Genomic DNA, 23,843 nt, shown 5'->3' on the forward strand with positions numbered 1-23,843 from the left:
TAGTTGTTCTGGCCTGGTGAGTGTTCGTTAAGTGGAAGTGAAAACTCTGCGTACATTCACAGCTCATTCACAACAGTGCCCCATGTCCTTAATTGCACTTACTAAAGACATTCAGCCTCCCTAAATTATCGCGAAGACGTACAGTATCGGACTTGTTTCGCACCGCAACATGGAAATAGAGCTATACTGTACATATGATTTTCATACTTTTACTGTTTGTAAGAAAGTATTAATTGAAGCAGTTATACTCGGGCCATTAATGAAGGACACTTTGAAGATAACCTTTTTTTCTAGAAACAATAAGGCGACAAGACAGCTTTCATGACATCTGACAAACCCCCTTGATTATACTACACTCTACTGGTACTATTATACAGTTTTTTTTTTTAACTACAGGCCTGTGTGGTGTGTTTTATATAACACTTTTTGCTTCTGAGGGACGCTCGAAACACTGCAATGACTGCATATAACGTGTTCGTTTAAAATAGCCCGTAAGACATTTCGTCATCGTTACTATATTTATATCATATCTGTACTAGAAAAGGTTGGCTGCATTGTAATTTACCTTTCAGAGAACTCTGCTCGCCTTAAAAAAGATTAAAAGATTGAAAGATTCCTATGAAGCCAAACTAACAAAAAAAATAAATAAACTTGTTATATGTATGCCAGAAAAGGTTGCATTTTCTTGTCATCGTTTCCTCCTTTTTAAATCAACAAAGTTTATTTTCATAACCAGCTTGCGGGAAATGATACCCTCTATTTAATCCGCATGGTAATGCACGAGCATTCAGTAAAACGTGCTTGACAGATGACGCGCTTTCCTATCTTGCAAAAATAAAAAAAAATATCTATATGCTTTGCGTCCACTCATATGAGGCAGGGAGCTGGAATGCAGATTCTGCTACTGTTACCAATGGCATCCGCAGCGACAGCCTTGAGCGCCATACAAACAACTGTAGACTAGAACGGCAGCGCAGAGCAGCAGCTCCACTAGGAGACTCTGGTTGGTCCATTAGACATCGGGGAGTGAAGTAGGGATTCCTGGGGACTTGTGTCTCTCTCTCTCTTTCTGATTCACCGTGCTGGGTCAGAAATAATACCGCTAACAACAAAGATCTTGTAACAGTGGGAAAAGCTATAATGGAGGCACTTCAGAAAACCCTCACTTACCGGGGCGAGACTGGTCCTTACAGAAAACTGCTGCCGGGTAAGGATCTTTTTAACGCTGGGAAACAAGACGAATCGAAATATGTGGACTTGGATGATTTGCTCGATATGAAATCAGAAGGCACAAAGACTGTCAAAGTTACTTTTACCGGTGAAGGAAACCAGCTGGCAATATTTAAATGCAAAAACGATACTCCGAATGCTGGGGTCAAAAGCGCCGGCGACCATGAACGCAATGACAACGCGTCGAATCTCACAGCCATGGACTGTAAATCTAATAAACTGGAAACTTCAGGAGGCGTCAGGACGGGAGAGGGTGTAGCGGGCGATATCTCTGGCTCTTTTGCAATAACTTCATCCTCTGAAGTTCCTAAAAATGACGATTTCGGAGACTTTCACGAAACCGCACTTGAAAAGCGGGGCTCTCTAACTGTATCCAAAAACGAAACTATGCTCAAAGATTTCAAGACAAACTGCACACCGTTAGAAAACAACGAATTAGAATACACTGACATATTTTTAAGTAGAAGTGACTCAGAGGAGACTGTCAGCATTGAGTTAGCAGATGAGCACGCACCAGACAACAACGACGATGAGTCCCACTACATTACAACACACGAAATACAGCTGTCTGAATTAGACCATGATGTCGATTATGATTTTGAGCTGGGGTCCTGTTGGGATTTTGAAGACGATAACTTGGTCTACTCATTTGTGGATTATGCCTCCTTTGACAGCGATGAAACGGTAGAAGGGAGGAAGATACTGGGGGACAGAACTTGTGCGAAAGTGGAAAGCAATCAGGCTCAATCTAATAATACAGTTCGGCGCGTTGGTGGCGGAGCAGCAGTCAGCACTAAGCATGAAAACGATCTATGTGACACGGACAAATGCGCCAGCACAGATGAAAGTCTGTCAAAGCACCAAAACGGCAGTGGGAATTCTGCGGGACAGATTCACCTGTCAATCAAAACAACTTCCAGGGCTATAAATGAGCCTAGCAACGTCCAAGAAAAGGAAAACACTCGTTACGATGCCAAGCACGAGTTAGACATGAGTCGCTATGTTTTTAAAAGCACTGATGCAAAAAGAGGAAAAATCAGTGACAGTGCAAAGTGTTTTATCGCTGCCCCCGGACGCCTACACTTTGGAAGTAAGCTTAAAGGGAAAGATATAAACGAATACTCCAGTGGTGCGTCCAGTGCAGTGAGCGAACTGGATGATGCAGATAAGGAAGTACGTAATTTAACCGCAAGAGCTTTCAGGAGTTTAGCCTGTCCATACTTTGATGCGATAAATTTTAGCACTTCTAGCGATTCTTCGGCCTCAGAGCATGGTATTGGGTTTAACAGGTGGTCAACGTTTGTTGATCTTAAATATGGAAACATGACACAAGCAAAGGAGCAAAATGTGGTCTCTCATAAAAGTTCGACATCTACTTTTGAAATTAACAAGGGAGCAGACGGTAAAGGGATTAAAGGGTTGGCTTTAAGCCAGTTAAAAGCGCCTCAGACTAAAATCTTTGCTTTGAATGGCGATGCTTCAGAGCCCCAGAACGCAACATCTACCACTAAGAAAATAGAGTTAGAGGGGAAATTTGAACCAGGTCAGAGTGGGGTTATAACTTTGACAGAAACTTTAAATTTTCGTTGCAACGTTAACGCGGGTGCCCATGAAAACGAATGGCGCGCAAAATGTGCAGAAAATGTCACAGGATCACGTTCCACAGATGGAGTTACAGACACCTTCCCAGTCGAGCTGGGAAGTGAGGCCAGCAAGCAATCCTGCAGCGCAGGGGAAACCATGGAAGGAACACACAAGAAAGCAATATTCGCCACAAGCCTTCTCAAAAATGTCATTTCTAAGAAAATGCAGTTTGAGCAGGAGCGCAAAATGGAAAGGGGTGAGATTTCGGAAGCGTATTCAGGACCCTCTCCCTGTCTACCTTACAAAGAGGCCGAAATCCAAAAAGAAAAGGTAACAGCCAGCGACTCAAGAGGTTTACAAAGGCAAAACTCCAGGTTCTCGGAGGCCAGTTCTGACTTAACTATTGTTTCTCTAGAAGAATTAGGGGACATAGCAGATACTAAATCTTGCGATCTTAAGGACGATGGTCAGAAGGAAGAGACATTACCTCTTGCATCAGAAACTAATTTTGATTCTTCTGCTGAAGCTGAATTCGATACTAAAAAAGGAGCATCTGATGCGGCCAAAAGCACTCTGCTTCGCAGCCAAAATAGCGCATTCAGATCCTGGAGGGACGGCGAGCTAGAGTTCCAAAAGGAACAGAAAAACAACAAAACTCCGGTGGGGAAATCGTGTTCGTCCGCCGACAACCTGGGAAAAACGAACGCGCAAAACGCAGGAGACAGCAGCAAGCTGACTAAAATGTCGCATTTGTTTGTACCGAGCATCCAGCTTCTCTACAACGAGAATGAGTTTGGAAAACCACAGCCCGACAAGGGGTATTCAACTCGAGCTGCGGCTGATCTGGGAGGAGGAGGAGGAAACAACCGCCACAGCGCAGACAACACTCTCCATGTGCCCGATGCTGCTAGAAGCGCGGTAACATCCAAATCACCAGAAATCAAAATAAGCCTGCGGAGCGTGAAAGACAACAAACGCAACCCGTTCAACATTGCTAAGCTCCTGACTCCCAATATAGGCTGCAATGCAGCCAGCTTGATAAAGACAGCTGATGACTTTAAATGCCAAGCGCTCGCTGCATCTTTAAAGGGAGAGTCGTCGGAGAAAGCGCCCCACTTCATGGTCAGAGACATCAGGGATAACAAGTGCAAGCTACAGACTCCAATTCATCAGGTCAGAGACGTGCGCAAACTAGTTAAAAGTTCTTATCACTTCGTTTCTTTGGATAACAACGAAAACAGAGTGGCAGGCGCTGCCGATCTGAGCTCAGAGAACAAACTTTCCCAGCAGGGGCTGTACAGAAACCATGCTTTGCTCTCGCCTATAGTCATAAAGTGCCAGTCGGTGAATACCAATAGTAATGTGAAGCAACCTGGGAATCTAGCTGACAGATCGTCTCCTCAACCACCTGCAGAGGGTGCCACAAACGGAACCTTAATGGTCCATAGGACAACAGGCAGAGTTCCCTTAGTGACTGCGGCAAAACAACCCACTAAGAGCGATTCATTCGAGGTGCCTTCTGGGGTGAAAATTGAAACCAGAGCAGCTAAACGGAAACAGGAAAAAATAAACGAAACGCCTGACAGGAAACCAGAATCAAAGATGGCGAACCAAGTCGCCTTGGAGAAACTGAAAGCTGCCGTTAAGACCATGGAGCAGCTGTACGTTTTTGATCGGAATGAGTGGAAACGCAAAACTGAGCCTAGGCCAATTACGGACAGTCACGTTTTGTCACTTATTGCCAGCGAAGAGCAAGGCACAGGAAGACCACCAAACGAATATGAAGAAGAGAGCGGGGGTATAGCTGCCCAGGTACGAGCAAGTAATGCCGAGCGTCTTCTCAGAAGAAACTCTTACCCAAACACGGACAAATCGTCCCCTAGACTATTCGGTGGGTCACCTTTCAATGCTTCACCGAAAAAAGAAGTGAAAGAGAGCCTTAAAATGTTCCATATCCCTCTTATAGGAGAGGACAAGGATGTGTCTAAATCCCAGCCTCTGTCAAGTGGTGCCATCAGTAACAAAAATGTCTTCACCTTCAGCAACAGCCAGAAACCACCTGTTACCACTGCTAGTGCCAGTAATAAAGTATCGCAGCCATATACTCTATCACAAGTACCATTCAGCACAAAAACCTTTGGTCCCAAATGTCCTAAAGTCCCACTGTCATTAAAAATATCTCAGGCCAAGCCTGCTACTGAAGAAAAGGAGAAACCTACCAGCATCGAAACAGAAAAAGCTTTCCCACTGCAGCCTACCACCACAACCACAGCAGATTCTGAGAATTACCTAACGATACCCGTGAAGTCTCACCCCAGCGATGCCAAGCCCGTAGCTACAACCAGCCGAGAGGTACCTGCTGTGTACACCTTCACAGCCACGGGCAGAAAAGCTCCAACCGTCAGCCCACTGGGTCACCCCGGTCAACGGGACCCGAAAAGACTGGAAGACAGCAGTCAGTCACCGAAAAGATCTTCTGTTGTTATGGAGACACGGTCCCCAGATACCCCTACTGCTACCATCTACCATCACTCCCTACCCATTGCAATGTCTGGTGCACAGCCCCAGGTCATCTGCTTCTCACCGTCGGTACCACCACCACCACACGCACCAGCAGTGGATCACTTTCAACAAACACAAAGGAAGATGCTGCTTGACCCAACTACCGGACACTATTACCTTGTGGACACCCCTGTTCAGCCGACTACAAAAAGACTCTTTGATCCAGAAACTGGACAGTATGTGGATGTCCCAATGCCTCAGCAACCGATAACCCCTGTTCCTGTCCCAGTGTCACCTTTAGCACTCAGTCCTGGTGCGTACGGTCCTACATACATGATATACCCTGGTTTTCTGCCAACCACTACTATGTTGCCCACCAGGACATTACAGACCCAGCTTTCATCGCATTCAGATGCTGAAGAGCAAGAGAAGTCAAACAGCAAAGAAATGCTACACATGGGGCAACAGGGCGATGTGGCTTATATGGAAAGTCCTTACTACATCCCCACTGGGAAATCCGCACAAGCACTGCCTATTTCCCACCATTTAACTACAAGGGGATCCAAGGGATTCTCTGAAGGAAAGCCTGTCATCAGCATCACATCACAGCAAGGTCCAAGAATTATTGCCCCGCCTTCCTTTGATGGAACTACCATGAGTTTTGTAGTGGAGCACAGGTAAAAATACTGGCAACTATACATGTAAGTCCATCACCTTTCTTTACTTACTGTACCTTTCAATTCTACAATGTGTTTTATTGTTTGCTAGCTTCAAACACATTCTTCTTGGAATGGGTGATAATGTCTTGCTATTGTAGGCTACAGGGTGTTCTTTAGTGATGAGTGGCAGTTATACTGTACCTTCACAAAAGAAAATAATGACAATTACTGTAGGTGTCATTGCGTATGGTACTGCAGAGAGTGTAGGATTTAAATGCTAAAAGTAAAACAATTTCTAAAAAAAAACATGTTTGTGAGCTTTACGTTTTTTATGCATCTTTTTTTTTCCTGAAACAGTTCAGCAATATTGTTAGGAAAGTTCGAAAATTCAAAAATTGTTGTGCCTAAACAATAATCAGATTATACAGGGGTTCCAACACAGCTATACTGTAAATAAAGCACTAAACATGTACAGTATTATCTCCTATAACAAAGCAAAAAATACAATAAAAACAGGAAAGGCAAACTTTCTACTAAAATCAACAAATACCTTTTTACACGTTGTTTTAAAAACATAATGCTAATGGTTGTTGTTCATAAGACAAAGAGTGTGGTTTCCATGCTCAAATGCAAATTGTTTATGTAAACACATCTTAATACAGTACATCTTTTAAATGTTACAGTTTTATTTAATTTGTACACATGTTGTTCACATGGAATTGTATCATTCTTCTAAATTTCCATTCTACATTTGAGCTACATGTCCACTCCTTCCTACAGGGATCCAGCTGGGATTATGTCATTTTTAGGATGGTGGACTGACTACTACAGTCCATTTTATAACACATGTTCTGGGAAAAAACTGTAACTGAAACAATGTTTTCGTAAACTGAATTTAAAATAAGTGATAACCTATAATAACACAGTAAAAAGTGCCAATATACTTCAGGCACAGAAAAGTAGACTTACAGAATAAAATGACACGTTTATAATTGTCATACATTTTGGGACCCTACATTTATCATTACAAATGATTTGGTCACTGTTTCAAAACATAATAATAATAATTCAAGTATCAGTTTTAATATATTATAACATATAATATTGTATAAATACTATCCAACACTGTACATGAAGCTTATTTCTAGTAATATCAATAATGTCACCAATCACTCGGAAAGTATTGTGTTTCATCCAGTGTGTTCGTATGTTAACAATTTAACAGGGACTTAAATGTGGGGAAAGGTTTTAATGCAACATCTCTTCATATAGGATCTGTGGTACACTGCAAAGAGTGCACATCATTCTGACAAATTATGTTTCCATTTAAAGCACTGGGAAGTTATTGGACTGTTGTTGGATATAATACATTTTTCAGTACATTTCTGTATTTCCTCCCTTCATCATGTCTGCATGTTATGTGTCTACACAACAGATAGCATTTGATAACAAAAAACAGAAAATATTATTCAGAATAATGACTGGCAGTATTTAAATCATACACAAAAAAACTTTATGTAGTGCAACCAACTTTTTATAAAAAGTGAGCATTTTTCATTTTCCATTACAAACAAAATACCACTTTGTTTTTAAACCGTTTATCATATTTACTGGACATCAAGGAGCTGCTGAGTTGTGTAATTCTGGTATATACCTGCAGTACAAAAAGGTTGCACCTTTGTTTCAAGGTTACCATACAGAGTGCAGGTCCTTCAAATACAATCTTTATCTTACTGTCAGACGAATCCATCAAAACTCCTAGACACTGGAAAGATTGCACAGTTTACCCACGTAAGAACCTCAACGTTCTCCTGGTCAATTTTTAAAGCACTGAATAGTCTAGCTCTAGATGTTTTATTACAATTCTACACTATATATATCCTAATAGTTAAAAATTTAAACTAATTTTCACTACATCACTTAATATGTAATATACTGTAGTTTTACTAGATTAATTTACTGAGTCTTTTTCTCTTTCTATTTCTATAGATAGCTGTGTGTAATGCGTGGTAAATGTTTAAATTGTGTAAACACAAAGTTAATGGAAGGAGCTTGCACAAGGAACTGGAAGGTTCTTTTTAATTCTCTTCAAAGTTATTATCACATTCTCAAGTGGACTTTGTTTGATTTTGTTTGGAACATCAATGCATTCTGAAAACAACTTGTACTGGCTGCATCATGTCATCCAGGTGAATGGAATGGGCTCTTCTATATGTAAAATTCAAGGAATTAACATTATTAATTCATTCCAGTAAGCCTTTTCATGCCTGGTTTAGACCATAATATCGTACTCCAATGTGGTGGCACTGTGGCTAAGGATCTGCACCTCTGGCTGGAAGGTTGCTGGTTTGAATCCTGCGGCTGGCAGAGGAATCCTACTCTGTTAGGCCCCTGAGCAAGTCCCTTAACCCGAACTGCTCCAGGGGTGCTGTATAAATGGTTGACCCTGTGCTTTGACCCCAAGCTTCTCTCCCTGTCTGTGTGTCTAATGGAAAGCAAGCTGGGGTATGCGAAAAGACAAGTTCCTAATATAAGAAATTGTATATGGCTAATAAAGTGATCTTATATAAATATGCTGCTAATTTTTTTTCAGTATACGTCTGTAGAGGTATTATGTATGGCCTTAACACAATAGTTACTTGTACTTTTATTTTCAGCCATTAAAATTATACTTGGAGCATTATTCACCTACACAATGACTTATAAAAAATCATATTGTATTTTTTACGTCTTACATTTTGTAATATTTTTCAGAGGCAAAAGAAATAAGAAGAATGTTCACTGTCTTAACCCCTTGAGAGGAAGAGTTTTATAACACTAAGTAAGGCAAGACAAAAACAACAACAATAGTATTGTTTCAACTTGCAAGTAATCTCATTTTGTTTATGTAACCAGTAACCACATCTACCGGTCAACATTTTTTTCCTGAAGCAGTAAATACATGTTGGATTTTGTTAAAATAATTTTAAACAAGTCTCAGAACTGCCTCACCTTTCTAGTACAATGCAAGTATTTTAAAAGCACATATGGACTTCCTGTTGTTTTAAAATGTATTCTTGATTATTCCTTGTATTTACTATATTTTTGAGTCATTTAAAATCACTCCCTGAAACACAGAAGTTTTCAAAAATAGAATCAGATATGAAATGCCACATGGAAAATGACTTGCAAGTAATACTAATTTCTATGTTGTTGATAATAAGATCTTTCATAAACAGAGTGGCTCACCAATAACTATTTAAAATTAAAACCTTTTTTCACAGAACAGTGAAATTTGCAGTAGATGAGGTGTTTTTTTACCTTTCCTGTGAAACAAAAACTTTACAATATGCACAGTTGTAATTTGTATAATTTTATTTGGAACCTTAATACTGTCTTCGGAAAAACAAAAATTCCCTCTGATATTTATTGGAATAACCCAACATGACAGCCCGTGAACATGGTGTTATGCAGCTTTGTCGCAAAGGTTATTTGTAACCTGTATGCTCTCACTAGAAATATTCCTATATACTTATTCTTGTACGTGGAGTATTACATGCGGACTTATAATATAAAATCATGTAAGCACTCAGAATTATTTTTCAAAATCATTCCATGAAGGAGTGGCGCAGTCGTTAGCATTACCACCTCAGAGTGCTGGGAGACCCGGGTTCAATTCCAGACCTGGGTGCTGTCTGGGTGGAGTTTGTATGTTCTCACCCTGTTCATGTGGGTTTCTTCTCACAGTCCAAATGACATACTGATAAGTTGGCTTCTGGGAAAATTGGCCCTCGTGTGAATGTGTCTGTGTGTGCCCTGTGATGGTCTGGCGTCTCATCGAGGGTGTATCCTGCTTGTGCCCATTGCTTACTGGGATAGGCTCCAGCTCCCCAATGGCCCTGAATTAGAAGAAGTGGTTAGAAGATGGATGTAATCGCAAAAAAGCATTGAACTATACATTGTAAGGGTGAATGGCATAGCAAAACAAAAGACTCAGCAAACTGTTGTTTTGTAAACAGAGGCGAATGTCAATAGTGAATGCAATATCTGTGCTAGGGGGAAGAGGGGCTGCGTCTTTCAGATAGTGGCAATATTAAAAGGTCATGCAATGCAAAGTATTTGTTGTGCTGATGCAGAAGGACTACAGCTGCTCTAAGTAATCAGACACATGCTGTTGGGCTACACTCTAGCTCTAGGTCACCTTTTTATAGGGTGGCTTTTTTAAAGAAGGAAAGAGAGAGGGCAATTGAGAAAGAAAATCAAAGCCCCAGCACCTGCATTAACTAAATGTTGCATATACTGTATATTAGAGATGTAACGGATATAAAATCTTTCTCTGTGGAGCCTCAAACAGTTCTGAATTTTGTTCTCACGGCAAAGTGAGAAGATACATGAAAATGTTGTAAGTTTCTGAGTAGTAGTGTAATTGTGTTTATCATATCTCAAGTAAAAAGAGGAAAGGTTGTGTGAAATACAGTAAATTCCATTGTTCATCTGCCTTGTCAAGTGGGTAATGGACAGGGAATTACTTATGGTCATTAAAATGTGGTTTTGAAGTAATTTGAAAAAGTAATTCTGATGTGAGTAATTCTGTTTGAAAGTTATTGTTAGGTTACATCAAAGTGTAAACTCTTTATACTGTATATTGCAAGTCATGAAGTAACGGGATAATATGGGTTATAAAGATACTCGGTAAAATACTATATAATATACACACACCATTTGTGTAAAGGCTTAATAAACAGTGTATTTACAGACTATTATACTGTATATTGGTTTGCTACAGATATTTTCATATCATTTTATTTTGCCTTGTGGTACTGTACAGTATATGGCACAGACCAAATATGGAAGGTTTTATGATACTACTTTTAAGAGTGTATCGATGTTGCAAACAAAACAAAATACACTATTAATTTGAATATGGCCTTAAGGACACAGGGAGAATTATAGGTGTATAGACCTCCCCTTGTACAAATTAGGCTGTATTTGACCAAATCATTTTTAAGCCTTTCTAGACACTGAAATGTAGAAAATGGTATTCAATATTATGTTAAATTTAATAATTTAATAAGTGTATAGCAATATCTCATACCATTAAACTGATATTCCTTTCCGAATCATGTTATTATTTTGCTTAGGTCTGATATGGACATAACTGATATCAAATTTTAAATATTAAAAACCCTTTTGTGATTTTTGCCCCCGGAGCCAATTTCTGCCTGGAATTTTCTCCCCTTAAACATTTTGTTATATCTCCACAGCAGAACATAGCAGAGACCTGGTTCAGATCTTAAATTAAAAACTTATATCCTTTGACTTTTCGGAGAATATTACTATTTTAGAAATTGCTTTTATTATTCATTGAAGGGTTTGCTGCATTAAAAGTAATTCTATCTTGAGTATTGTGTGGTAAAGACATACTGTATCAGGTCATTCAAAATTAAAAAAAAAAAAGTTTAAGTCTTTAGGCATTCTTAATTAAATCAATTACCTGGACTCCTATACATTAAAATTATGGTCTATACTGGAGGTTTACAAGCTAAAATAGCACAGTCATCACCATATAAAAAGGCTGTATTTATTTTTTACATTTAAATTGTCTGTTTGTAATAAATTATTTAAGACTGATTCACTCACTGGTCATGGTCCTGGTTATTTTATGAATGATAGTTAAAATATATACAGTTAATTTCCACTAGTCAAAACATAAGAGTCATCTTACATATTAGACAATACTTAGAAAACTGTTTATCACTGTTATTAAATTTCTGATGACTTTCCCTAATAGGAAAACATATGGAAGTACAACAAAACAAGGCCTGATTACATATATATTTTCAGATAGTTTAAACATCTCTTTTGTTGTTTTTTATATTTTTGATTTTAGTATGTCATTATTTTGTAACAGAAGGCATTTTTCTTTTTTTTTACATCAATCGTGTGTACTGTGAAGACAAATAATTTTTTTAAAAGAAATTGTCTTCATCTGAGTTATCTTTGAATCCTGCCTTTAAAGGAAGAAAGGGAAAATGCAGTAAATTGAAAGGTTTAAGCAGGAGGGGAGAATGGGGCAGCACGAGTCTGCCCTGTGCCACTTTGCAGTACACGTTTCACATTCCTCCACCTCCCACAGTTTGTGGTCCAATTAAATTCTTTCACTACAGCTGTTGTCCTGCCAGGACAATGTTTTACCCTTGCTGAATGACCATCATGAGTATACTTCAGATGCTGAGAACGGCAAAGTCCAAGTTCAGTTCTCTGTTAGGTGTCAAATAACACTGAGAATAGTAAGCCCCAAGGAATAAAATACACTGGATAGAATGAGCTATTACTTGCCAGGTGCTTACCCTAAGTGATGCAGGATTGTGGCCAATGAAACGAGCACGTCATTCCGTCCATCACATCCATCCCAATCCAACAGTTGAACAGGCTTGGCTGGGACATTTTTAAGCCACAGCAAATGGTTTCCAATACAGCTACGAAACTTGAAAGACATTCACCGGCTGCCACTTACCATAGAGGAAGTGTTCAACGATGAATATACCTTCTCTCCTGGTCTAGCTGCCAAGGAATTGTACCTTTAATTTTTTCCAACATTGTTTATCTTGTTTTCCTTTATAAAATGAATATGGTTTCTAAAAAAAAAAAGTTCCTTTCACCTTATTGTAACGGGGCTGCCTTGTGCTCCTGAAATAGTTTTATTGTGTACTGCTGGAGTATCTGCATTCTGACTTTGAATCTAAGAGAGCACTAGCCACTCTCAGAGTGAAATTATTTGAGAGGCTTCTGGTTTTTGTAGTGGTTCTGAACAGTACTCTAAAAGTCTCGAAGGACTAAACATCCCCTTATGTACCTCTGTTCTTATCTTTATGCAGGAGCAAGTAACGAAGAATCTTCTCGCAATTCTGAAGAGTGCGTGGTACTGTCAAGCCGTTTCTTAAGTAACTTTTTTCCACCAGAAACCTGTTCCATCATCTTTTTCCTTAGCGTTCAGAACCCCACCTTCATACCAACCGTTTCCTGCCTTTTTTGTTAATTTTTGCAGCATGCATATATCTTTGAAACTGAAGCACCCTGACAACTGCTTATCTGTTAACTATATCATCCTGCTTTGTAAATCGTTGCATTGAATTCAGTATTTAGGTCAACTCTGGGTTTTTCTTGAAAACCACATTAACTGCAGTGTTACGTATCAAGAAAATTTTAGTCACCGCTTCAAGCCAATGCAATCTTTTGATACCCTGTATTACGTCTTCCTTTTTATTTGCCTAAAATCTCAGTGTGTGTTACTGGAAAAACACATGAAATTTGCATTGGAGCCCCCTGCTGGGAAGTTTAATACAATCAGTATTACTAACATCTTTCCTTCAGATACAATGATCTCAGTTTGCAAACTTGCGTGAGTTTAAATAATAAAATAAAAAGCATTCACCATTTATGAATTATAAGGGCCCTGATTCAATTAATGTTTTTTTTCTTGGGATTGGTAAAGCCTGCACTCATGTGCCTTATACTGTAGTTCAAATTTCAACAAATGTAGTAAAAATACCAGCTATATTCCGTTACATATTATTCATGAGGGAAATCAATATCCAAGAATCAGAAGGTTTGTGAATGTTTATCGACTATGTCATGTCATTTGCCAAACCGCTTCATACCATACGGTATGACTCCCTACTCTTCTCGAGAAATGCCCGGGGATCTTTAATGACCACTGAGAGTCAGGACCTTGGTTTAACGTCTCATCCGAAAGACAGCGCCCACTACAGTATAGTGGCCCCGCCATTATACCGGGCATTAGGACCCACACAGACTGCAGGGTGGGCGCCCCCCACTGATCCCACTAACACCACTTCCAGCAGCAACCATAGCTTCCCAGAAGCTCTCATCCAGGTACTGACCAGGCTCAACTCTGCTTAGCTTCAGTGGGTAGCCAGTTGAGAGCTGCAGGGTGATATGACTGGTGGCTGTTGTTTATTGAGTATTTTAAGTATTACAAGTTTTGGATTAATCACCTTAGTGAAGGGGCAACTCCCTGGGCAAAGGACGAAGAGACTCAAACCCCATTCAGACTGGAGTTTACCAGGGAGCAGCAGAAAAGGTGAATAGGGTGAAGGAAAGATGTTTGAGACAAAAACGAAAAGAGATGTTTGCCGATACATATAGCGGTTTTCAGTAATGATTATGATAAGGAACGGGCAGGGTGAGATTTGTTGTCATTATCCCATTCGAACTTCACTTAATAACTTCCATTTAATGATGTAAAGGCTAAGTCCAAATTAGCTAAGGCTAAAAGGCTAAGTTTTTATACGAATATTAGATTAGATTCAGTTTAGTGACCTGTTTACTATTAGATTAGATTTAGCTCAGCAGCTGTCTTACAATAATTTGTATTTTTGGTAGTTAACTAGTCAAATGTACAGTACATAAAACAGGCATACTCAGTAATCCATGTTTAACGCTTTAAGGTTTTAATCTAAATTATTGTACACCTTAAAACTTGGAACTTCACCATAAAAAGGAAACAGATCTTAATTTGTAGCTTTTTTTCCCGCCAGTACAGTATGTGTAATTTCATGAAGAAAGGAAAGGAATATTAATCCTTCCACTTCAAGGAAGAATATTAATCAAGTTTTGGGTTATTTTTTTAGGAGTGCTGACAAAATAAAATTAAAATGCATTACACAGGATTTATGAACAATTACGTATGCTGTAAAGAGTGGTTGCTTTTACTTTTAAACTTTTTATCAGTTTGCTCTGAACTGTAAAGTCCGCTAATGTCTTCATTAGAATTCTCTGAATGCAACTTTTGACTTACTTTCAACTACATAGTTTAATTTTAGGAATTGCAGGCGTGTTTCATATCACTTTCCAATGATTAACCTTCAGAGCAAAACATGCCTTACACCAGTCCAACACTCCCCAGCTCTCCCACAGCTTGAACTGATACATTAGAGTAGAGAACCATTAAACCGTTCAGATGACTGGCTGTTATGTCTGACGGTCTCGGGTTACAACTTGAAAATCCACGTAGGTCAAATTTTATTGCAGCCTGCAGACTACCAAAATGTCCTTCCCTTCAATCTCATTTCTCTTTCATACTCTATTTTCACTGTAGACAGCAGGTGAGATAATACTAGAGTATGACCTGGGGAAGTGTTTTTTTTTATTTGCCAGGGGGATGGAATTTAGTCTCAGCAAATTAGCATTATTATTATTTTTTCACTGTCCTTTTAATTGAAGAACAACACTGGGCCTGACACCCTGTGGTCCTTCTTTAAAAGAGTGCCACAAAATCAATTTTTCACATAGTACTGTAATTGCATAGTACTGCTTTCTACAGTACGTAGTGCTGTACCTGTTTCACGGTGACGTGAAATGCTTAGGAAATTGTGTGTTAGGGTGATACCCTCCAGGTATGGGTTCCAACTATAGAGAAGCACATGTAAGTCATGTGTTTCTTTCTTAAGCTGTAGCCCAGCCAGATTTGAGTTTGATTCAACCAAATCTCACAAGGCCTAATTGGGATTGTCGTGGGTGCTACTTGGGCAGAAAGACTCCAAGTAGAAGCAGCAAGTGGGGCCAGCTGTAATGGTGACTGACTAGGGGACAGCCTCCCCTATGGGTCACTGTACAAGTAATGTCCCCGTGTCCCATTGGAGGTGACCTGACTGGATGAAGTGTTGCTGTACAATGTGATTTTAAAGGAGCCTGTGACACTTTTCACAAGAGGAACGAGATGTGCTAGACTAGTGTTGCGGCTGAATTTCAAGGACTGGTTAAAAAATAATAGTGGTGGGAATTTAGCAAGAATAAACGTAATCTCCCCTGTAGGATTTGGTAACATATTACCTCTCTTTCCTATTTATAGAAAGATAAATATTTGGGGACCCAACATCTTACAAAATGTCTTTGACAGAAAATAATAACACTAAGAACGCAAATGCATAAAACTAGTAAATGAATGCAGGCATATTTTTCTAGTCCTTTAAATGAAGTATATATTTGCTTCTATTTATTATACATGTTGAGCCCTCTTTATCCTCTAAATTTATTTTTTTTAATATTAATACGTCACCTAGTCAATGAAGCTCCTACATTAGTGAAGTGAGAAGGATATTATGCTACATGCTGTTTTACATGGAAAATAACATTTTGATATTAAATTATCCCCTGAGCAAAATCCAAAAGACATATGCTGAAAAACATTTAAAGTTAGGTCAAAAAATAAATATGATTACATAAACAAAATTGCTGGATGTTAGCTGTAGATATATTGTAAGAAAAATGCACAACTAATATCATTCCCTCTGTCTATAATCATGCTTATAGCATTCCCAGATCAAAATTAATTGAATCAAGGCTTTTGTCAAAATTACCCAGATCTGACATACTGTATAATATCATACTGTTTGGCTTAATAATTGAAACAAAATAATTGAGTCATTGTCATAGAAAAGTGTGTAGTGAATTTATACTTTTGTGAATTGGGTTGCTGTGTCATGAAAGTTTTAATTCATACTTTTATTTACTTGGGAAAAAAATACATTTCCATGAAATGGAAATTGAAAGGTTTGACGGCCGGTGGTTTTACTACAACTTATTGGGCTACTTTCTTTGCAGAGCTTGAATGCAAAAGAGCAAGCTGTATTACATTTTTCGTTGCAGCCTCTTATGCAGTAAAAAAGAATCACTGGCTGTACTGTGCAATAAAAAAGTTCTAGAATACTGAATTTGGACATGTTGTGGAAAAGTGACATGTTATTGTAATATTAATATAGTTTTTCAGTTAAGAATAATATTCTGAAGGAGGCATTACAAAGAAAAAAATTAAACTTGGGCTTTTTCTTAGTTACCCTTTTGCACATTTTAAGCTACACTGTGCACTTGCTCCTAAAATCTGTAGTGCTTTTTGAAGATTTTTGTATAGCCTCTGAAGATCCCATATAACTCATGTTTGAATATGCATAGGTTGCAGTTTTATTTTTTATTACTATAAATTTAATACAAAGAGTGGGTATGTGGAACTGCTGGCCAGTCTGTGTACCTACAGTCACGTAAATATTGTTCAAAGTTGTCTGTGATTGTAATTTTCAACGTAACACCATATATATTTGTAAAAGGTGCTTCGTGAACAAATTCCATAGCACAATTTTCCAGGTTTGCACTTAGAGTTCTCAGGTTTTTCCTTGACTGCAACACTTGAAAAATAATTACACCTCTATGGAAGCTAAAACAAACAGCACAATTTATATTTTTTTAAAGCCAGGTTGAAGTGTGTGTTCCTTTTTCCATGAATGAAAAAAAATATGTGATGCTAAAATGAAACAAAATGACAGCACTTACTGAAATGTTACTGTTGTGGAAGAATTGGTATAAGCGTTGTTTTCTTCATTATGTCTTGCCAATCTTGACGTTACTTAATGCATAGTTGCATTAAAGTGCTGCTAAGAAACAGCTTATAGTTAAGAAGTCTGTCTTTATCCGTTAATGAATAAGAGTTTATTTTCTTATATATATTTTTTTTTTGTGTTTTGCTTTCAAAAATCCTGAGCAATAATTTGATAAACTGTGGCCTAAGTGCTCACCATCTGTAACAACGCAAGGCGTAGATAAACGCCAAACTATGGAATACACGTTCTGAAGCACAGCGAATAAGTGAGGTTAATTCAGTAGCTTTTCGCCAGTTTGATCTACTTTTGTATGTGAGAGCCCAGTTACTTTCCCAGACTAACTGAGACTAACTCATGCACAAGAAAATGTTGCTGGTTTACACTGTTCGTGAACAACATTCAACAAAAGCACTTGACAAATCATATTTTGCCAAGCTTTGTGCACTGCTTAACAAACGTTAACTTTAATTGTGGTTCATATTCTCAGTTGCATTGCAGTGAGTTCTTTTTTCTAATTTATACTACAGGCTCCCATTTCCCTTTTCCTGCGCCCTTAAAACAGAGCTGTTCAGCTCCTTTGATTTTGACGTGCTGAAAAAAAAAACATATTTACATAAAAATGTCAATGCTTGCTTTCCAAAGACAGAACCTGTTTCACGCTGTCAAGTGTTTACAATGTTTTTCAAGGTTTGTAAAGGTTTGGGTAGGACTGTGGAGAGTAATGTGTAGAGGGCAAGAGTCATGTAGTAAAAGGCTTGACCTGGGCACAATATACTCAGTACGGCAAACAGGACTGACCTTCTGTTGCGGAGGAATGTTATTGTGCTGTTATGGCAGAGGATGGAATGGCGACACTGAAGAATGAAAGAGTGGAAGATGCCGAGTTTTCAGAGGAACTGTGGTGAGAGAATTGCACTAGCAGAGTGTTGCACAGAAGATAAAAAGAAAAATACAATGCAAAAAATGGATTGAACTTTTTTTGTGTCAGCAATAAATGGATTTTGCAAGCAGATGTATGTTTTAAAAGCTGTCCAATAAATATGACACTTTTTTTCCAGTATTACTGTTTATTTAGTACGTTTATTTTTTTTCTTTACAACAATGCGTCGAAACATCTGCCTTGTACACTGTCTTATGCCTCTCGACCAGTTAAGATGTCTCAATCAGTCATGATGTTGAAGTATTACTGGCTACCCAAAGCCACAGACCACAGAACTATGATTTTGGGGAGAAAACTTATTCAGTTTCCCAGTCAGCATTCATAGGAATGAAATTATGACTACTATTTTTTTAGACCCATTCAAAAGATTTCAAAGATTAAAAAACTTCAAAATGATTTTAGAAATTAATTTTAGAGTTCAGTCATTAGTAATTCAACCATAGTACAAAATAAATGTTAAATCCAAACGCACAGGATGCTCAAATGCCTTTTCCAAAAACTGATACTCCTCCCTAGTATATTTCTTAATAATGGTTAACAGATCTACTGTATAGACAGATATATGACAGATATAGAGAGACCTTTTAAATTTAAAAGTTCTGAAATAAACTTAACAGCAACCAAATCTAACACTGTAAAATGAAGGGAAGGTTTAATCATTGTGGACAGCCTTCTGATTCTTTGTGGATTGAGGTGCCTAATGGTTGAAATCTCACCCTTCTTGTGCTAAAGTTCAGACTGCACATTTGTGGGTTTGTTGTTGCAGTAACCATGGAACTGGTATGCCTGACTAGCACCTTCTAGCTCACAGCTGCTAGCCCAACACTCCTGAAGAATCTCTATTAATGCCCAGTTGTTGCACTCAAATGCCTTCAGCCAACAAGTGTAGTTTCTAATGTCATTTGGCTATACAAGTAGAAGCAAGTCATTTATTACTGCTACAGGGGAGGACCAAATGTGTTGCCATCCATGTTCCGACTGAAAACATTCAATCCAAGGATGAATTATTAGCAATGAAAATTTTCCATATCTGCCATTCCTGTTTCATTTACTGTACGTACAGTTCTACAAAGCTGCATTAAGATTAAACATTACAAAATACTAGACATTGATCTATTTAATATTGGAATTCAAGAAAAAGTCTTAATGTTTTAAAATAAGAAAGAAATAGTCTTTAATTTACTAAAGCCACTAGCCAAGGATCAGTTATTAGACAATGGATTGAAGATACTGTAGAAACACATGTTCGCAAAACACTGTGGTGTGGAGTCTCTGACATCACAATGAGTGACACACTGAGTTTCTGCTGTACCTAAATTTATATAAAGTCAATATGCATGACAGACCTAAGAGGAGACCTAGAAAAAAAGGTTACATCTGATGCCTGGACTTATATTTCATGAGTATTTGTTTGAGGCATCAGACTTTCATATGTACCTAAAACCCTCGAGAAGAACCCCCCCACCAAGTAAAACAAGTACTGAATTTTGCTTTTTCCCTCCTGGTAAGTACATAAGCAAGTACACATAAAAGCATTTGTCACATGATCTTAAAGTATCTTAAAGTAAAATTCAGTTTAGATTATTTAAAATTCAAACCATCAACATTTTGTGAAAACTGACAAAGTTATGCTAAAATGGCCAAATATGATCTCTGGTTCACTATACTGTTAAGTTATGACAGGCTCTAGATGTTTGAGAAATGATGTTTCAACAAGTTTGGTTATGACTCACAACCCTGAGACTGTATCAGAGCATGTCTGGGCAGTTAGACAGTTCCTATTCTAACTACTGTGTAGTAATAAACTGGTTGATTGCGTCAGTATATCAGCAATTGTATTTGGCTATGAAAGAAAAAAATGCATTTTGCAATCCTAACATTTAAACAACACATTTGCGCTTTGAAAAACCTGATAAATATTATAGATATAAATGATAAGTACTATATACAGTATACAGTATTTATTAAACTACACAAGATACATGTTAAGAAAATTTATCATGGGAATATATAATATACAGTATAGCTACAATGAGCACCAATTATAATGTGCACAGAGGCAGCCCTGGGCTTTAAAATCTTGCCACTTAAGATAAATTAAGTAGTGAGATATTTATAATACTTTTTCATCTTGCTGTATACTCTCATGTTATTAGAGATTATCACCCACACGTGTCATACCTACAGTAATTAAAACTAAAGCTGCATACATCACAAGGAATGTTGATTCAGAAATATTAAAAAATACAGTTCCCAAGAAAATGTCACTTTAAATACAGTACTGCTCCCTCCATTTGTCATTGTAATGTTCAATAAGCATACTGAAACCCAAAGTATTTAGCTTACTTTATTTGAGTGAGGCTGGGAATGGGATAAAATTGCCACTCACCAACATGATACCTCCATCAAATTAATTCTGGAAAAGATTCTTGATCTTGTTGCTTTCAAAAATATCATATTTTAGGACCTGTATTACTCCTTGATTTTAGTTTGGATCTCACGTGGCAATTGGTCTACTTGACATTTGTTTGTTTTTGGAAATAAGAAAAGTCCTTGCAAATCTGGGAAACTGAAAAAAATGAGACTTTTAGTTCTAGTAGAATAAAAAGCATTGGTATTTGCTTAGTTACCAGGATAATACATTTTCTTAAGAAAAATCCTTAAAATGTATCTTCAAAACTCTGAAATATTCTTTATCTTTCAAAAATATCTAAATTTAGGACCTCAAGTGAGGAGGAATAATAAAGTAATAAATGCTGTGCTTTCTGAACATGGCAGATACAGTATTTGAATAAATATAATGAGAAGTCCTTAAATTCTTTTTTATTTCTGTGTAGTATTGTAGTTCTCATTACACAGAAAGTAAGTTTTACAATAGGAGTCTCAAGCATGTAACCCTGAATGAACAGGTGAGATATGAAAACATTAAGACATTCCACAGATACATCTGATGTTTTCAATCTTGAAAGAGGCTCATGGAAACACCAAAACTTTGAATTATTCTGTTTTTTTTAATACCAAGAGCATTTTCAACTGTTTATTTTCTCTATTGGACATTTAAGTTCTCTCTGGCTTATCACCTTTGATAAAGATGCCCACCAAAGTAACATCACAAAACCATGTCAACTACTGTAACTCTACGAAAAACTAAAAATATCAGAAAAGTGAAAACAGAGAAGGAATATGAGAGGAAGGAAGCTTCTGTCACAGAATACTTTCTTTCGAATTAGATCTGTTCAAGACTGGCATACATCTCCAAAGCACTGAATTAACACTTCAGTGCATTACTTTGATGTACTGTAGTTGCACGTATGCACATGAAAAGTAAATGGGTGTCCTGTAAAACATGGGTTCTCAGTGTTTTATCATCCTTTTTCAAAATTACTCTCACGAAAGATATCCAAATACAACACAAAATCAGACTGGATTATTACTACGAACGCTGTCGTAAATTACAAATAATCTAAAGCATATGTACACACTAAATCTTGTCACTGTTGAAAAAAAATACACATTATGAGTATTAAAACTATCTTTTGCATTTTGGTGACCCCCAGTCCCCAGTAAGGGTGCTTGATGTATGGTAAAATGATTTTTAAGAGAGTTCTGATTGTTGGAATTTATATGATGGGATAGATGATCTGAAAAGCATCCTGCCCTAGTCAAGAATCATACTAAGACATGATTATCCGATAGTATAATTGCCAAAATTTGGAAATAATCCACAATTCTAAGTAATTTATATTTTATATACAGGTAATTATTATTTATAAAATATTCTATTTTGTATAATTACCATTTCAAATGTATCAGAAATATAGAATCATCCATTCCAAAGCAATTTGCACTGTTATTCTTTATATAAATTAAAACTAGTAGAAAAATGGGCAAATGGAAATGTTCTGATAGAAATCTATACTTAATGAGAAGCTGATATCGATCAAACAACTCCAATTATATCAGAATTTTGTTTTATTGCAACTTGATATTCAGCTTTTCCAGCAAAAGACAAGACCAGATCTTCTCCAAGTGTGGCCTTTCCAATTCACTTTACTGCTGGATTTACGAACAGCCAGTCCTAAATAACTTGTATCAATATAACAATTCTGGCGCTGGCTGCACTCAAGGACTACAATGGGGTGGTTCGGAAGGGCCATGGCCAGAGAAGGCCTATTCTGGCTGCACTCTGACTTTGAGCTTCATCTTTACTTGTTTCAGTTTTGAATAAGATCAACCTGTTTTTTTGGAATACAAAAATTACGAGAAGTCATAATAATTTGGTTCTTTTAAAAACCATGAATGATAATTTTTGTTTTGATTACAGCGACTGTTTACTGCCATGAAACAAATATTTTAGCTGGTGTATGCAAAACAGTATCAACCAGTGTAATCCTTATTTCATTTTTCATAATACACATTAAGTTGCCTTTATGCTGTGTGGAGTGAAGGCAGAAGTAATACAGGTACCTAGGATACTAACTGCTGTACAATGAGATTTGTATTTCCATCTTTACATACCAGTATCACCTCTCCCACACTACAGGAAGCAAAACATTTCTCAGTCAAACCTGATCAGAAGTCTCTCTGCTTGTTCACTCCTCTCATGAATCTGTCCAGCACTGACTTTAGATAAGATCTTCACAAAAGCGGATAAATCAAGCCTCAGTGTCACATTCTTTCCATTTCAAAGACCATGACCAATTTCCAAATGTGTTTTTTTTTTCTTGAAAATTCTACACATAACTTAAACAAAGAGACTAATTTTCATGAGCACTGCTGTAAACATGAGCAGGTGTAACCTGAAATACCCATCTTGCATCTTTTTATATACCACATACAGTATATTTTTTTTACAAAACTCTGTTGGCAAGAAGGAACATCTTAAAATCAATAATCTGTCTATTTTACAAAAACGTTTTAAATAAATGTAAATATGTAAACACTGTTTGTACAGTTCTGGCACCTTCTTGGCCATGTTGGACTGATAAGGTTTTATTAAACAGGAAATACATTTAAGGAATAAATCTGATACAGCAAGACCAGAGTCTCAAGCTGAGCAGTCACTGATTTTCCATAGCGTCTTGAAAGACATGAGACCAATAGCCTGAGGATTACCTCTGTAAGTTAATTTCTGAAGACTGATCTTAGTGTTGGAGTTGTTTTGCTTTGTAAATATTTACACTACTTGACGACTTCCTAAATGTATTCCTGTGTAATAAACAGGTGGAAAGTTGTGACAAATAAAACCCGTTGCCAGCCCAACTTCTCAAGTTTGACAAACACATTCCTTAATTCTCTGATCACTGAGGGAGCGTGGCAGCCCTGGGGAGAACCACATGCTCATCTACCAGTCTGAGTCATCAGTGAACACTTTCTTGCACATGTTGGAGTTTTCCTGGTGGAGCGGGAGCTCGGAGCCGGGTATTTGGTCTCTCCTGCCCCTGCGGGAGATGAAGCGCTTTCCCGATTGGATGCTTTCGTACTTTGTCATGTACTCCCTGAGAATGCAGTGGTAGAAATGAAGGTGAAATGGTTACAACCCAGAAGAAGCTA

The 23,843-nt window shown here is 37.7% G+C and overlaps 2 protein-coding genes across 3 annotated transcripts in view; one reads left to right on the top strand and one right to left on the bottom strand.

Annotated features, from left to right (window-relative positions):
* Positions 1 to 1,006: 1,006 nt before the first annotated feature.
* c1h4orf54 (chromosome 1 C4orf54 homolog) lies at positions 1,007 to 18,410 on the top strand. Of its 2 annotated transcripts, XR_016091472.1 has the most exons (3): positions 1,007 to 6,017; positions 8,730 to 8,796; positions 12,833 to 18,410. XR_016091472.1 is itself a non-coding variant. In XM_088923348.1 (2 exons), exon 1 carries the CDS (start codon positions 1,141 to 1,143, stop codon positions 5,995 to 5,997), a length of 4,857 nt encoding a protein of 1,618 aa, XP_088779474.1. In that variant the 5' UTR covers positions 1,007 to 1,140; the 3' UTR covers positions 5,998 to 6,017; positions 12,833 to 18,410. The 2 variants fall into 2 exon arrangements, 1 of the variants encoding a protein (XP_088779474.1); XM_088923348.1 differs by lacking the exon at positions 8,730 to 8,796.
* The window catches only part of mttp (microsomal triglyceride transfer protein), a 28,260-nt gene continuing 22,814 nt past the window's right edge, over positions 18,398 to 23,843 (bottom strand). The window contains exon 18 of the mRNA XM_088923365.1: positions 18,398 to 23,788. Coding sequence (XP_088779491.1) covers positions 23,635 to 23,788 — 154 coding nt within the window. The 3' untranslated portion in view covers positions 18,398 to 23,634. The remainder of the gene's footprint in view (positions 23,789 to 23,843) is intronic.

The sequence above is a fragment of the Atractosteus spatula genome, chromosome 1 (assembly GCF_055471065.1).
Source record: "Atractosteus spatula isolate fAtrSpa1 chromosome 1, fAtrSpa1.hap1, whole genome shotgun sequence".
In the NCBI taxonomy this organism is placed as follows: Eukaryota; Metazoa; Chordata; class Actinopteri; order Semionotiformes; family Lepisosteidae; genus Atractosteus; species Atractosteus spatula.

What these genes read in the sequence shown, in the direction of transcription:
- c1h4orf54 (XM_088923348.1), top strand. Translation starts at nt 1,141, where the DNA reads ATGGAGGCACTTCAGAAAACCCTCACTTACCGGGGCGAGACTGGTCCT.